Source organism: Thermobia domestica, chromosome 7 (genome assembly GCF_964235325.1).
Source record: "Thermobia domestica chromosome 7, izTheDome1.hap1.1, whole genome shotgun sequence".
NCBI classification, from domain to species: Eukaryota; Metazoa; Arthropoda; class Insecta; order Zygentoma; family Lepismatidae; genus Thermobia; species Thermobia domestica.
Window position 1 is genome coordinate 207,916,089 of NC_137460.1, and position 15,117 is coordinate 207,931,205.

The 15,117-nt window shown below is 39.3% G+C and overlaps 1 protein-coding gene across 1 annotated transcript in view; it reads left to right on the plus strand.

Annotated features, from left to right (window-relative positions):
- The first annotated feature begins 4,027 nt into the window (after nt 1–4,027).
- LOC145689492 (uncharacterized) overlaps nt 4,028–15,117 on the plus strand; it is a 47,590-nt gene continuing 36,500 nt past the window's right edge. The window contains exon 1 of the mRNA XM_081763664.1: nt 4,028–5,583. Within this exon, the coding sequence (XP_081619790.1) occupies nt 4,028–5,583 (1,556 nt within the window). The remainder of the gene's footprint in view (nt 5,584–15,117) is intronic.

Sequence of the window (15,117 nt, forward strand, 5' to 3'; positions counted from 1 at the left end):
CATGAGACCATTACACACTCACTCTCAGGTAACTTTGACTTAGCGTCACAAGATGACCTTGACAACGCCGTTACCCGACTCACTCAGACTTTACAAACAGCAGTCGAACAGCATATTCCAACTACCTATATTACTCCGCATAAACCTAAACTTCCTCCACGATACCTACCTCTCATTACTGCAGCTCGGCGTGCTTACAGAGAATACACACGCAGTCGTAACTTAGAAGCACTTCGCCTCCATAGACAATATCTGCGCATCACTCACAATTATATCGTTGCATACAAACGCCTTCTCTGGACCAGAACGTGTAACAAACTCAACGAAAACTCCCATCCTACCAAATATTGGCGACAGTTCAATCAGCTCATCGGAAAATTTCAACGGACGCCCTACCCATTAGTTGTTAATCAACAAGCACTATCTTCTGATCAAGACAAAGCTAACACATTTGCCCAACACTTTCAACATATCTTCACTCCTCTACCTGGTTGTCATACTCCATTACATCTAAACGAAGCTGTCGATAGTCGATCTGACCCAAACTTACCACATTTACAACCTAATCTCAATCACGCCCTAGAGTTAGATCATCCACTTGCAGTACCGATTCAACCTGCTGATATCCAGGCCACACTCCTCAACAAACGAAATTCCGCTCCAGGCTTTGACGCTATTACCTATACACTGATTAAGAACGCCCCTCCTGTTGTCTTCACCATACTAAGTATCATTTATACATTCATACTTCGAACTGGTTTTTTCCCCATAACTTGGAAGTACTCAAAAGTCTTACTTTTTCCAAAGCCTAATAAGCCTCCATCTGACCTCACGTCTTATCGGCCGATACAATTAACATCTACCCTAAGCAAAATTTTGGAACGCATATTAGTTCGCCGCCTCCATGACCATTTGCAGAATCACGAGTTACTTCCGTTGCACCAAGCTGGGTTTAGACCTAACTTTAGCATTCTAGATCCCCTGTTACGTCTCAGTACTTCTATATATAACCAATTCAATCAAGGCAATCCATCTAGCCTTGTCACCTTCGATCTAGAAAAGGCGTTCGATAAAGTTTGGCACCAGGGTCTTATATACAAGTTATACTCTTTTCAACTTCCCCGCTCTTACATCAGAGTTATACATTCCTTCGTTACGGCCCGACTTGCCTACATCTCCATCAATGATGCTCTGTCCTTTCCAATCTTTTTGAATTCTGGCGTACCACAGGGATCTTCTCTTTCACCCCTATTATATTTGCTGTACGTATCCGACTTGCCCACTATTCCTAACGTACAACTTTTCCAATTTGCTGACGATACAGCATTTCTGACTATCGGTCGGACAATTACTTCTATTCAATATAGCCTTCAACTGGCCATTGATGCTTTTGTCGATTGGTGCGACATCTGGCGCTTGGCAATCAATGCTACGAAAACGCAAGCGATCGTTTTCTTACCATCTGGACGACGATCACGGGTCCATCGAAATCCCCAACTGCTACGTCTTCATGTTGATAACAGCCCGGTTACAATCCATAGTACTCTTAAATATCTTGGCGTTGTATTTGACTCCAAGCTCACTTGGATGCCTCATCTTCTTACTGTCATCGAGAAAGCCAAAAACCGACTCAATTTACTAAAGCGCCTAACAGGTACCACGTGGGGTCTAAACTCTTCTCTCCTTCTCAATACATACAAGGTTTTCATGCGCCCAATTCTAACCTATGGTCACACAGCCTGGATATCAGCTCCCTCTAAATATTATCTTAAGTTAGCCATTCTTGAACGCCATGCGTTTCGTTTAGCCTTCCGCATCCGTCTTCCGCATCCGACACGCCTTCTTTATGAACGCATCAATTTTCCTCCACTATTATCACATCTTGAGGCCCTCCGCTCAAACTACGTTCAGAAACGCATTGAAGCTGCTCATCCCATATTCCTGAGCATTCTCCGCAATGACCGAGACCATGACACTCCCGCTGTATATTATCCCACACCTCTTCAGCATCTGATGACCCTTTACCATCTCAACATCGGCCAAAACAGCATTGATCCAGAAGTTTTTGACATTTATCATCCTGGCACAATTTCACCACTCATCTATCCATCTCATGCACAGTAAAACCATCCACTAACAGGGCTGCCTTTGTCTCCATCAGTTCCTGCGTCGCCCCAGGAACAGAAGATAACAGCATTTGTCTAACTAACATCACCCATGTGTTGTGGCGTCGTAGCACTTCACCCTCATACCATCCATCATTACAGATCTAATGATTGTCATATATTTAGCTGTTAAAAATCATGCTCTCATAGCTCTTCATGTATTCAACTAACCACTATATGTTTGCTGTATCTATTCATTTCAGGCACCGCAGTTCCAGCAAGATCATAACTTGTATGTCAGCCAGCCAGTCTGGACTAGCACCCACCGTAACTGAGGCTTGTCCTCACACAATTGATGACCCTCCCCATGCAATATGAAATATGAATAAAGTTCCATATGTATTGATTATTAAATAGCACCTAGACCCTCTAATGGTACCTCTGACCTCTTATGCTTTTCTCTCTCTTACCGAAGAAAGGCCGCAACCCTTTGAACGGGTAAACGTAAAAAAAAAATGTTCTATGGCATACTTACCTCATCAAGAAACCTAGCCTTTCTCGTGTTTGTTAGTGTGTCAGCGAGGACCAGGTATTGCAATACGTACCTGAGAGCATAACACACATACTGCACTTACAGGATAGACGAAAGTTATCGCTTTCGAAGGGTTCCTTGTCTTTTGAAACTCATTACACTCATCTTATTTTCTTTCTCATCTCACATCTCATAGTTGCTCATCTCTCATTTCTACCAGTGGGCCTTGGGCCCATCACTGGTTGACTCGATATGGCGACTGGAGGACAACATGTCGGACTTCCTACGGTAATAGCTGGTCCTACCGTATCCTCTGTAGATTCGAATATCAGGCGTAGGCACCGAGATTCACACCGTACCGACAATAGCCCGGAAAGATCACGATCTCCAGTTATAGGTCACCATCACGCACCATCTCCGAAACGTCATCGCCGAGATAGCATCTCAGATTCTGATAGTGAGCGACTTAGAATCGACGACACGGAGTTCCCATCGCTATCTGACAGTACAAAACAACCAATCTATTCGTTCTTGCTTACAAATTTCGACGCAAAATATCAGAACGGAAAGCAAATATATCTCCAACTCACTAAATATTATCGGCGAGCTCAGATCTCTCAAATTGTTGCCACCAGAAATGGGATGATCATCAAATCTCCTGATCAGCATCTCGCTACCACCATTCGTAACAAGTTCAGTTATGAAATTTTTGGCAAGAATGCACAACTCTCTAAACTGACTGACCGGAGAATCAAACAGCCGCCTCCGCCACCTCGCACGCCTGCTTTTTCCGTGGTCATACGAGGTGTAAATCCTGACTTTACGGACGATGAGATTCTACAAGAACTCACAGAGGAAGGGCACAAAGTTTCCAAGTGCATCCGCATTAGAAACGACCGAGGTCCCACTTACATGGTCAGAGTGTTATCTCAATCGCAGGACACCATCAACCAGCTTCTTGATAACGGAGCTTATATATACCGCAAACGGCATCGTGTCGAGCCCTCACGCACTGCACGACCAGTACCAATCCGCTGTGAGCGTTGTCAAGAATATAACACGCACACCAGCGCCAACTGCAGGAATAATTTGAAATGCGGATACTGTGCTGGACTCCATTCCACACGTACCTGTCCGAACCTGCAGCGTCCACCGCAGTGCTCCGCTTGTCCTTAACAACATCCGACTTATAGCTTTAAGTGTCAAGCTCGACCCGCACCTTCACCGGACAAACCTCACTTAGTGGCACCACTTCGCACTCAAACTGAACCAACGACCGACCCCACTCCTTCCTCCAATGTACCACCTGATTCTCAGCCTGTTACAGTATCTCAACTTCTTCAGTTCATCACATTAACGCTACAAAACGTTCATCCTTTCCTACGGCCGCATGTACTACAACAAGTACAGTATGCTGCCCGCTGCATATTCCACGTTACCCTCAATGCCACCTATACAGGCCAACGAGTTCACTTTCACACCACCCGCTTGGAAACATCTGTTTGAAATTATGAATTTCTTCATGGATATCGTTATTATCTTTCTCAACATCAGTTCCCTCAATCAACATAAACCTCTCTTCGAACAACTTCTTCTGGAAGAACATGCATCAGCGTTTCTACTAAACGAAACGCATCTCACACCTCGCATGTCTTGTAAGTTCTCAGGATACCAAATCTTTCGAGCCGATAATCAAACACCAGCCCTCCGCGCCAATGGCGGCGTACTCATTGGATTTGCTTCTCAGTTACCTTATCGTACTTTCCAAGCTCCTATTTCCAACCTTCCAGAATATCTTATCACAACCGTCTATTTCAAAGCTTTATATATCACCTTGGCGACCATCTACGTTCGCCCCGGCCATGCAATACCATACTCTTTTCTTCAGTATATCGCAAACAATTTTCGCCACTTCATTATCATGGCCGATATTAACATTCATAGTAGACCCGCTTACCAGAAGGCTCAATTCCAGGACTTCGTTACAACACGCATACCTTGCATTCTGCATAAACTTCCAAAATCAACACGCCCTCTCTCAGATACCACACCGGATGTTGTCATCACCTCAACTACCCTTGCCGGCAAATGCCATATCGAAGTCTTAGACCCTCTTGGCAGCGACCACCTTCCAGTCAAGTTAACTATCAAAAGTTCCTTTCGACATCACTGTTCTGTAAACGTTCCACCGCGGGAGGTCCCTAGATTTGACAAAGCTAATTGGGATAACTATAGAGTTCATCTCACTTCTAAGCTTGAACATCTCGAGCCACCAAATACGGAGGATGAACTATACTCGGCGCTGGATACTATCACCTCTTCTATCCATACAGCATCTGCCGAGAATATACCTACCTCGCAAGTACATCCATGGCGTCCTCGATTACCACCTCAATACCTTCACATGATCAGACGTTCTCGACAATTTTATCGAGATTACGTACGTACAAAGAACGAGGAGGCTCTCCGCCATCACCGACAACTCCAACGTACGGTTCGAAACTACGTTATAGCCTATAAACTTCGAAACTGGGTCAAAACGTGCAATACACTGGACGCAACTTCACATCCTACCAAATACTGGAAGAGATTTAATGCATTGACTGGCAAACTGACTCGAACACCTTATCCCCTCATTGACGGTGATCATCCACTCACCTCAGATAGTGCTAAAGCTGATGCCTTTGCGAACCACCTCCAAACCATCTTCACGCCATTTCCTCCTGAAAGATCTGAACGACACCATCCGGCATATACGTTTAATGTTGATTCTCGTCATCTTCAACCCAGTACAGAACATACCTTTCCAGCTCATCACGAACTTACCACACCTATCACAGTTCCAGAAATTCGTGAAGTCACAGCTCGCAAACGTAACACTGCTCCAGGCATGGACCTTATCACCTACCGTCACATTAAAGAGAGTCCTTTATGTTTACTGTTCCTGTTAGCCCATAATTTCACTTTCATTTTACGTACCGGTTTCATTCCCGTCAATTGGAAAACCTCAAAGACCTTAATGTTTCTAAAACCTAACAAGCCAGCTACCTCAGTATCATCTTACCGTCCAATCCAATTAACCACTGTTTTCTGCAAAATTTTCGAACGCATTCTTGTTAACAGACTTCATCCACATTTCTCTCGCCATCGCATCATTCCACTCCATCAAGCAGGTTTCCGTCCTCGCATTGGTGTTCATGACCAGCTCTTACGCCTTACCAATCTCATTACGAATCATTTTAACCGCTCACAGCCATCATGTTTACTTCTATTTGACCTTGAGAAAGCTTTCGATAAGGTATGGCATCTTGCGCTTTTCTTTAAGCTTCTGTCCTGTAAACTACCAATGTGCTACATCCGATTCATTTTCAACTTTCTATCATGTCGCATAACATACATATCTGTAAACAACTCCTTATCACACCCTGTCTTTATTCATTCCGGAGTTCCACAGGGCTCAGCATTATCTCCACTTTTGTATCTGCTCTTCGTTGCCGATCTTCCTCCACTTCCTTCAAATGTACATCTCTTCCAGTTTGCAGACGACACGGCATTTCTTGCTCTCGGCAAAACGATCCATCAATTGAACACAGCACTCCAATCTGCCATCGATATCTTTGTTAGTTGGTGCTCGAAATGGCGATTACGCCTAAATTCTGAGAAGACTCAAGCAATAGTTTTTCTTGACCCTAAGAGACGGTCCCGCGTCCATAGAAACCCAACACGCCTGAACCTTACTGTTCTTGATACTCCCATCAAACCAACCAAACACGTTAAGTATCTAGGCGTTACATTCGATACTCACCTCACATGGCGTCCTCACTTAGCTCAGATTATCACTAAAGCCTACAATAGACTGAATCTTCTTCGCCGACTTTCTGGCACAACCTGGGGTCTACGAGCAGATACCATTCTTACAACATATAAGGTGTTCCTACGACCCGTCCTAACCTATGGGTTCACAGCTTGGGTCGCTGCTCATTCAACCTTTTACAGCAAGCTCAAGATCCTAGAACGACACGCCCTGCGTATTGCATATCGTATAAAGCTACCCAGCCCTACGCAAGATCTGTATGATCGCATCTCCTTTCCTCACATCCTGTACTACATTGAAAAGCTTCGACTTTCCTACATCACCAATAGACTGGCTCAGAAGCATCCCCTTTTCCTTGATATTCTACACAGTGATATCGATTATGCTCCACAACATCCTGTTCGCCACCCGCCACTCTCCCTCCTCTTTACTTTATACCGTTATTCACTCCCACCAAATCATCCAGATCAAGACATCGCAGCTGCCTTTGCCATCCATTCAGATTCGCACTACATCTTCCCATCATACGCACAGTAATCCATCTCTTCTAACAGGGCTCATTGTGTCTCTCATCATGATCCTGAGCAGCCCCAGGATCGGAAGATAACATGCATTCGTCTAACTAACCCTTCCCTTTACTGTGTTGTGGCGTTCAATGCACCTCACTCTCATCTCCATCTCATCACCTATCCTAATGATTATGGCTAAAGGCCATAATGTCTACTCTGGTACTTTAATACTATATAATTTATAATCAATAAAGTTAATATAAATTATTAAATCGCATAGACCATTACTGCTGCCTCCTTTCTGTATAATATTCCTTCTCTTCCCGAGAAAAGGGCGTAACCCTTGTAAGGGGCTAGCATGCCTTCAGCATGCTAGCATTGTGTAAAAAAAAAAAAGTTCTATGGATTCATGCTATCTAAAGGTGCATATATATATAGTATTATTTTTAGAGAAGCATGAATGGGTGATTTATGCCCTTGCTTCATAATTCATACTCTCATCTGTTTCATAACTTAAATAAGTATAAGCCATGCAAGCGCTCACCATGTATATGCAATTTATGAGTGACACATATCTATGAACAGCATCCGCTTGCCAATGCTTTTGTATAATTGTGGGTTGCAAGCATGGCAGAAATGCATCCCAGAGACTCTCACATCCCTGCATCTACGATACCAGATATACAGTAAAACATGTCAACTTGCCCACCTACTCATCTTAGCCTGGTTCATCTTGAACCTACATTTTCCCATTAGTGCGGAGGTTACGTGGGCAATTTTATAAGAATTGTGCATTTCTGAAAAAAAAAAGTAAAATAAAATAAAAAAGTGAAATTTTCAGGAATACTTCTTTACACCCGGCAGAAGAAATATAGAGGTAGGGTTCAAAGTTTTTGGCCGCCGTATTGGAAAATACTCGCCTCTTGAAAAGTAGGACTATTTTTTAGAATATCCATTTTTCGTAGCTACTGCTTCAACACTATTCATACGAATTTTTGATTGATACGTCTTTCTCTTCAGAATAAAACGTGCTTTTAAATGCAACATGGGGCATATCCATATGAGGTACAAGGAAAGGGAAATTTGGAGAAAATCGGGAACTTTTCTTTAAAAAATGTCGTTTTTGGAAGTTTGAGACCCCCTCCAGCCGCCTCAGCTGAGAGTATGCAACCATAATGTACCCTGAAATAATACAAAGGAGTTATGGTATCTCTTTGCCAAATAAAATTGGAATATCCTACATAATGACCTGAGAAAAAATATTCCCAAATCCTGTTTGAAAGTAGGAAATTTACACTAAGAGGGAAATTTGTGATCTAAAATTTCTGGATAAATTAATATTCCAACGAATTTCATGGCTAATACTTAATTTTCTTTAAAATAATACAATTTCTCAATTGCAATACTGTTCATGATCCTGTGAGGTATGGAAAAAGGGAAAGTTGGGAGAAATCGGGAAATATATAAGATAACTTTTTTTTTAACGTTTCTTGCTCCTAGAATGATTCCGGTTGAAAGCACGTTTCCTTAATGTACCCTGAAAATTATGTTGGAGTATTGGTAATGTTTCTGTTATTTGCCGTACCGATATCATACATAGTAACGTTGTGAAAACAATTTTCTAATCTTATTTCTAGGACAAAATATCACATATTAGCACTACTTCATAGGAGTTTAAACTGACGTTATGTAGAGAGAAACACGTAAGTCATTGTGGATTACTGCCTATGTTTCCAGAGGTTGCGCATCTACCTGCTATGATTAGATATTCAATGTCAGTAGTAGCAGATGCGGTAAATTATCCCAATAAAGGACAAACACCTGGTATTACTTGTGGTGTTCCCCTGTATGCTATTGCAAAACGTATTCAGTGGACATGTCCTGAAAACTTTTGGGCCCTATATCTGGAGAAGGCTATCATGAGTGTACTCGGAGTTCTTTTAGATGGCAGTGGATGAGTTGAATACATCATTGAGGTTAGGTAGCATCTTAGGGTAGAGATCAGTCTTATATCAAAGTGCATCATATTTCAAGGGCAAGGTATGCACATCAGGTGACATTATGTGCCCTGTTTATCTTGTCAAAACAAGCTTATACTGAATATATTAATGGTCATGAAGAAAAACATGGTACTTGTGAGCAGTGGCGGCGATTGGACGTTAAAAGGGGGGGGCTAGACATGATCTGGATCTTAGTTTCCCTAATTGTTTCTAACACTTTGTTTGACCAAAAGTTGTGTAACTAATAGGATACTACTCTTAAACAATGAAGGTGTGAGAAGTGATTTGATTCCTTGCTCATGCACAGCTTAAAATTCTGTCTGGAAAACTATGTGATCAGATTATTTAATAAATTTACAAAACAAGTACACAGAAAGAATAATATTAACCATAGTAATGAATAATAAGACTTGTTTTGCAAAAATTATATTGAAACTGGTGATTAATGAACAATTTAATTTTTAATTCCACACATGCTATTAAACGTGTGTTATTACTCTTAGAAAATGAAAGACAGTAAATACTACAAGCATATGCTACGACATTTAAAGAAATATTTGGTTTTGCAGTTTTGGTTGTCGTTAGGAGCAGTTTACACTTTCATGGAACACATCAAAATACAACAATACTTAGAATCACTCCACACTCCAGTTATACAAAATAATTCTAAAACCTAGAATTATGTTGAATTCACGGGGATGCGGCACAGGATCGACACGGCATACGACCGACAATTCAGCTCAGAAACCTGTTTCGGTCTTGTGCCGTGTCGATCCTGTGCCGTTTCGGTCCTATGCCGTGTCGATCCTATGCCGTGTCGATCCTGTGTCGTTTTGCTCTCACGCCGCTGCTCTGAAATAATTTAACTTTTAATCATGTGCCTAAAAAAAAAATATTTTTATTATCTGTTTAATCTTTGCTCTTACAAATTATAAACTCCTGTCGATTCTATGCCTGTGCAAGTTATATGCATAGAATACGTACGATCGAAACGGCATAGAGCCGACACGACATAGGACCGAAACGGCACAGGATCGACACGGCATAGGACCGAAACGGCACAGGATCGACACGGCATAGGAACGAAACGGCACAGGATCGACACGGCATAGGACCGAAACGACGCACGATCATCCCCACTGCGTAGTATCTATAAAACCAAATATTTATTTCTCATAAAAGCAATCAGAGACCTGTCAATTGATTTTAAAATATAAGAATTATAAGATATTTACTATATGAATATTAATAATTGTGAGTGACAAAAGAATGATAGTGCTAAATGGACAAAATATAATTTCTTGTGTGCTTGGTCAAAAGCATTTCTATATGTATGGAATACTTATATTTATTATTATTATTATTATTATTATTATTATTATTATTATTATTATTACGTTTTAACTCGTTTTGAAATCATGGCCTGATTCCACTAGAAAGCGAAAGCCATGAGAAATGTAAGCTAAGTAGTAATATGGAATACTTTTAATGTTGCTCACTAGAGGAAACATGCTCGCATGTCTTCTCGTCTCGATATCGAGACCACAAGAGACTTTTTTAATAAGAAGTTCAGTTGGGAAGTAATAACTGAGCCGATGGCTCGAGCCGGCTCGCTTGGGGTGAACCATCGGCTCGAGCTGGCTTGGTTGGATGAACCATCTGCTCGGTTCGGCTCATCTGGGCCGAAGGCTCTTGCTGACACGGTTCGGTGAGCTGTTGGCTCGGCTCACTTCTCGGTTCGGGTCCATAGTGAGTGAGCTGTGAGCCCAGCTGCTCAAGTTGTTTACAATTGTAAACCCGGGCCGAACAGTTTTGAAGATATTTGGCCAGTGCCCTATAACTTTTAACAATGTTTGGCTCGAGCCCGAATACTCAACCTAAACCCTCAACCCAAATTCACAAGCTCGTGAACAATATCCTTGACTCCTAGAATTCACGACTACCGAGGTTAGCAATCAACTAGTTTTTTAGTATTCAAACACAGACCGCGTTTCTTCCATGTTTAAACACAGTGTTGTTATAATTATAATTATAATTATTATTTATTATTAATAATAATAATAATAAAAGTTGTACTAGTAGTAGTACTAGTATCATTGATAACCTATATTGTCAATGCAAGATACTTGAAGAGAATACTCGAAACTATAAACCAGATTTGGTTCGACTCGACCCGAATTCGAGTCGAGTTGGAGGAAATTTTTCGAATCGCGTTCAAAGATGTCTGTTTTTAGTCGAATCGAGTTTCAAAGAATACTCGCTCGTACTCACTCGTGCCCATCGTAGGATGACCACATTCTAACAATCGAAAAGTAGGACACAAGTATAATAGTACTGTATATGATATCTTACTGCGTCGGCAATACGCATATCATTATTTCAATTAATGTTAACCTTAAGTTAATGAACATTTTTGTTAAGAAGAAGCACTGAACAAAATTATTAAAGGAATTAAACACAACTCCAAATGCTTTGATGAATAACAAATTGGTTTATTTTATGAACGTACAGTCAAAGTTCGTGTTGGGCTAAATAATAATAATAATAAATTTCGAAGCGTGGTATTATTTTAAGAAATGAAAGAAAATTTAGACCGGCACAAAGGAACTTCTATTTAACTTGGTTAGCATCACTGTCATAAGTTCAATAAGAAACCTTTCCTACTTTACCGATATCTCAACAAGGCCTTCTCAGTAAAAGCGATGTATTGTAAAAAATGGTTTGTTGATTGTTCTCCATCCCTAGTCTTCTGAGGAGTGTTAAAAAACACAGTGGTTCATCATTCAGGAAAAGAGTGTGTTTGATTCAAAATATTGTGAATAAAGAATGAAACATTAAGATATTGCAAATAAATTAACTCTGGACATTTCGCAGGACATTTTAAAGAAGAAGGATATTTCTCGATTTCCTAGACATCTTCGCAACACGCAGGACAGCTCTTTGAAAAACAGTACTGTACTGCGAAAATCAGTACGTCTGGTTACCCTAGCCCATCCCTACGAGTAACGCAGTATGGCATTTTAGCCAATGTTACCTTATATGAAAATATTCATAACTTATAGCTGTCAAGTAAAAATGTGTCCTTGCATTTACATAAAGCAATTCAGAAAGGGCAATAATAATAATAATAATAATAATAATAATAATAATAATAATAATAATAATAATAATAATAATAATAATAAAAGCGATAGTAATAGTAGTACGGAAAATTGAAGTGATAACATTTGTTCACATATTCTAAGTTTCAGACCTAAAAGTAACGCGTTACTTTCGAAGTAAAGTAACAGTTACTTTTTGGGGGCAAGTAACGCGTTACATTTTAGGAAAAAGTAAAGTAACTTGTAACGCGTTACATTTTTACATGTAACTTACCCAAAACTGTCCATGGGAAAATTGTTCACTGCTCGGGCCAAGATTGTTTCTGACTGTCGACAGATGGATGCCGTTTATAGCAGACCTTTGCCTGAAGTACTGCCCAAAGTTTGTAGTCCAACGGGTTAAGATCCGGGCTGCTAGAAGGCCAATCAGTGGTAGAAATGAAGTGAGGGACGTTCCGCGCCAGCCAGTCCTAAGTTGGTTTCGCTGTGTGGCCTGGAGCGGAATCCTGTTGGAAGGTCCACCTTTCTCTAGGGAACATGGTAGCAGATAGTGGTTACACTATAGGTGTTAGCACTGTGTTCTGGTATACCTTGGCAGATGTTTTAACATCTTGTTCGCAAAAATACAGCTGGGTTGTGCTTGAGTAGCTCACTCCCCACCAAACCATCACTGAGGTAGCATGATGTGTCGGGTGTCATCCAGAAGTCCTAAACGGCAGAACTCCTAAAAATATAGGCACTAGACCTGAATTTTAGTACTTCTGCAGTTTAGGACTTGTGGCACGGTATGATTTTTAGGATTTCTGCCGTTTAGGACTTGTGCCGCGATATGATTTTTAGGACTTCTGGCGTTTAGGACTTCTGCCTTTTAGGACTTGTGCCGTTTAGGTCTTGTGCCTTTTTCATTCACTTGCTTTAGTTCTGAAATTCGCCACCACCCCACGAAATTGCGACGATGCAGCAACTAGTTCCCAATAATGTCACGAACGTAGCTAATTCCAACAATAACAGCTATATTTGTACTACTAAAATTATTATTATCACTATCTGTTCTGCACTTATACGTGAATTACATAATACAACTTATTTCATTCTAAGAATTAATTACATAATTAGTTAAGAAATTCGTTTCTTTCGAATGGAGATACGAGAATCCCAAGACAAATTCCTAAAACAAAAATAAATAAATAAAAAATTGAAAAAATGTTTAAAAAGCATATTTTACCAGACTTCTGAAAGCAAGAAAACATTCAGAATTTCAATATATACTGTGTGGAGCGAATTTTATTAAGAGTAAGACAAAAATCCACCAAAGTTTACTTAATTAAGACAAAAGCTCACTAGACATTTCACGAGTGAACATTAAATACCAACGGTATACATAAAGAACGCAGTAGATTTAAAATTGAACAAAGAACATTTATTATGCAATACATTGGGTGACATTCATAAGTTCTAAACGGCACAAGTCCTAAAAATATAGGCACTAGACCTAAATTTTAGGTCCTGTGCCATTTTTGCAGAAATTACTACATAATCATTTAGGGGTGTAGCCTACAATTTTTTCTAGGGGAGCTTGATTTTTATATATTAAAAGCAAATCAAAAGTTTATTTTCAGATTACGAAAGCTTCAATAAGACAATAAATTTATACATATTACACATGTACATAAATACATAATATCATTGTATTTCTAGTTACTTCTTTTTTGAAACCTGGACCTTGACAGAGCGTAAATTTAAGACCACAGCTTGTGGGAAATGTACGAATAAGTTAGTTATAAGAAATCGGAAACTGTTCATGGAAGTCCATTTGTTTGACTGTATTTATCTTCTGTACTCTTATATAAAAGAGTAAAGATGAGTGATTTTTGGGCATACTACTACAAGTAGAGTCGATAAATTTTAGTTATAAAATATAATTTTCTTATGAAATCAGTACATAAGAAAGAATTTTTGGAAACAAGTATCGTAAAAAGGGTGGGGTAAGATTTTTTTAAAGGGTAGTGTATCTCGCAAGTTTCTAAAGCTAGTAAAATAAAACTTGGCATATAAGCTTTCCTATTTAAAAAAAAAACTGAAAATTGAAAATTGAAAATTGAACACATAAAAGGGAAAGAGCAAAGGGAGCACATTTTTTTATGTTCGATTTCCCCATTACTTACTCAGAAAATATGTAAATAAATTAAGGAAGGATTTGTTTAAGCTAGATGCGTGAAACTCGGCATTTGAACTTTTAACTAAAAGTAATAAAATACTATATGTTTCAGCGTCTTGAAAATTACACTTCTAAGTGAAAGGAGGATCAGTTTCTATAATATTAAAATATCCCACTGCTTATGAGATTTGGGCAGAAAACTCTTTTTTCCTTTAGGCCTCGGTTCATTCAGTTAAGCAAACGAGAGTACAAAGTGGCTGATTAATTAGGTTCTTTTAATTATTTTAACATGTTGACGTAGTTTAATTCTTTTAAAACTGTATTCTTTCACATTCTATTATAAACATATTTCATTTGCTGTAATTATTAAACACGTTTAATAAACATAAAACAGACTAACCTCCGGTCTCGGCCAGAATATGTTTTTGGTGTTAAGCCATCATTTGCCGTCCGTAACATAACCTTTGATTTAAACTTCACGTACTATCAAGACTCAAGTCTCAGAAATGTAGCATATATGAAATATACTACTTCTACTACTACTACTATACTACTACTACTACTACTACTACTAAATATTAATAATAATAATAATAATAATAATAATAATAATAATAATAATAATAATAATAATAATAATAATATAATAATAATAATAATAATAATAATAATAATAATAATAATAATAATATGTACTTCTGAAATACATATGTATCTATGTGTTATTAATTCTTTCATAATTTTGAAAGAAACTTTTGATTTGTTTTTAGTTTGTAAAAATGAAGGCCCTCTAGAAAAACTTGCTGGCTATACCCTGAATGACTATGTATTGGTTTCTGTACACGTATTGTGTTATCACTTACTAGTCTAGTGTTATTTTTAGAACAAGACAATGGTT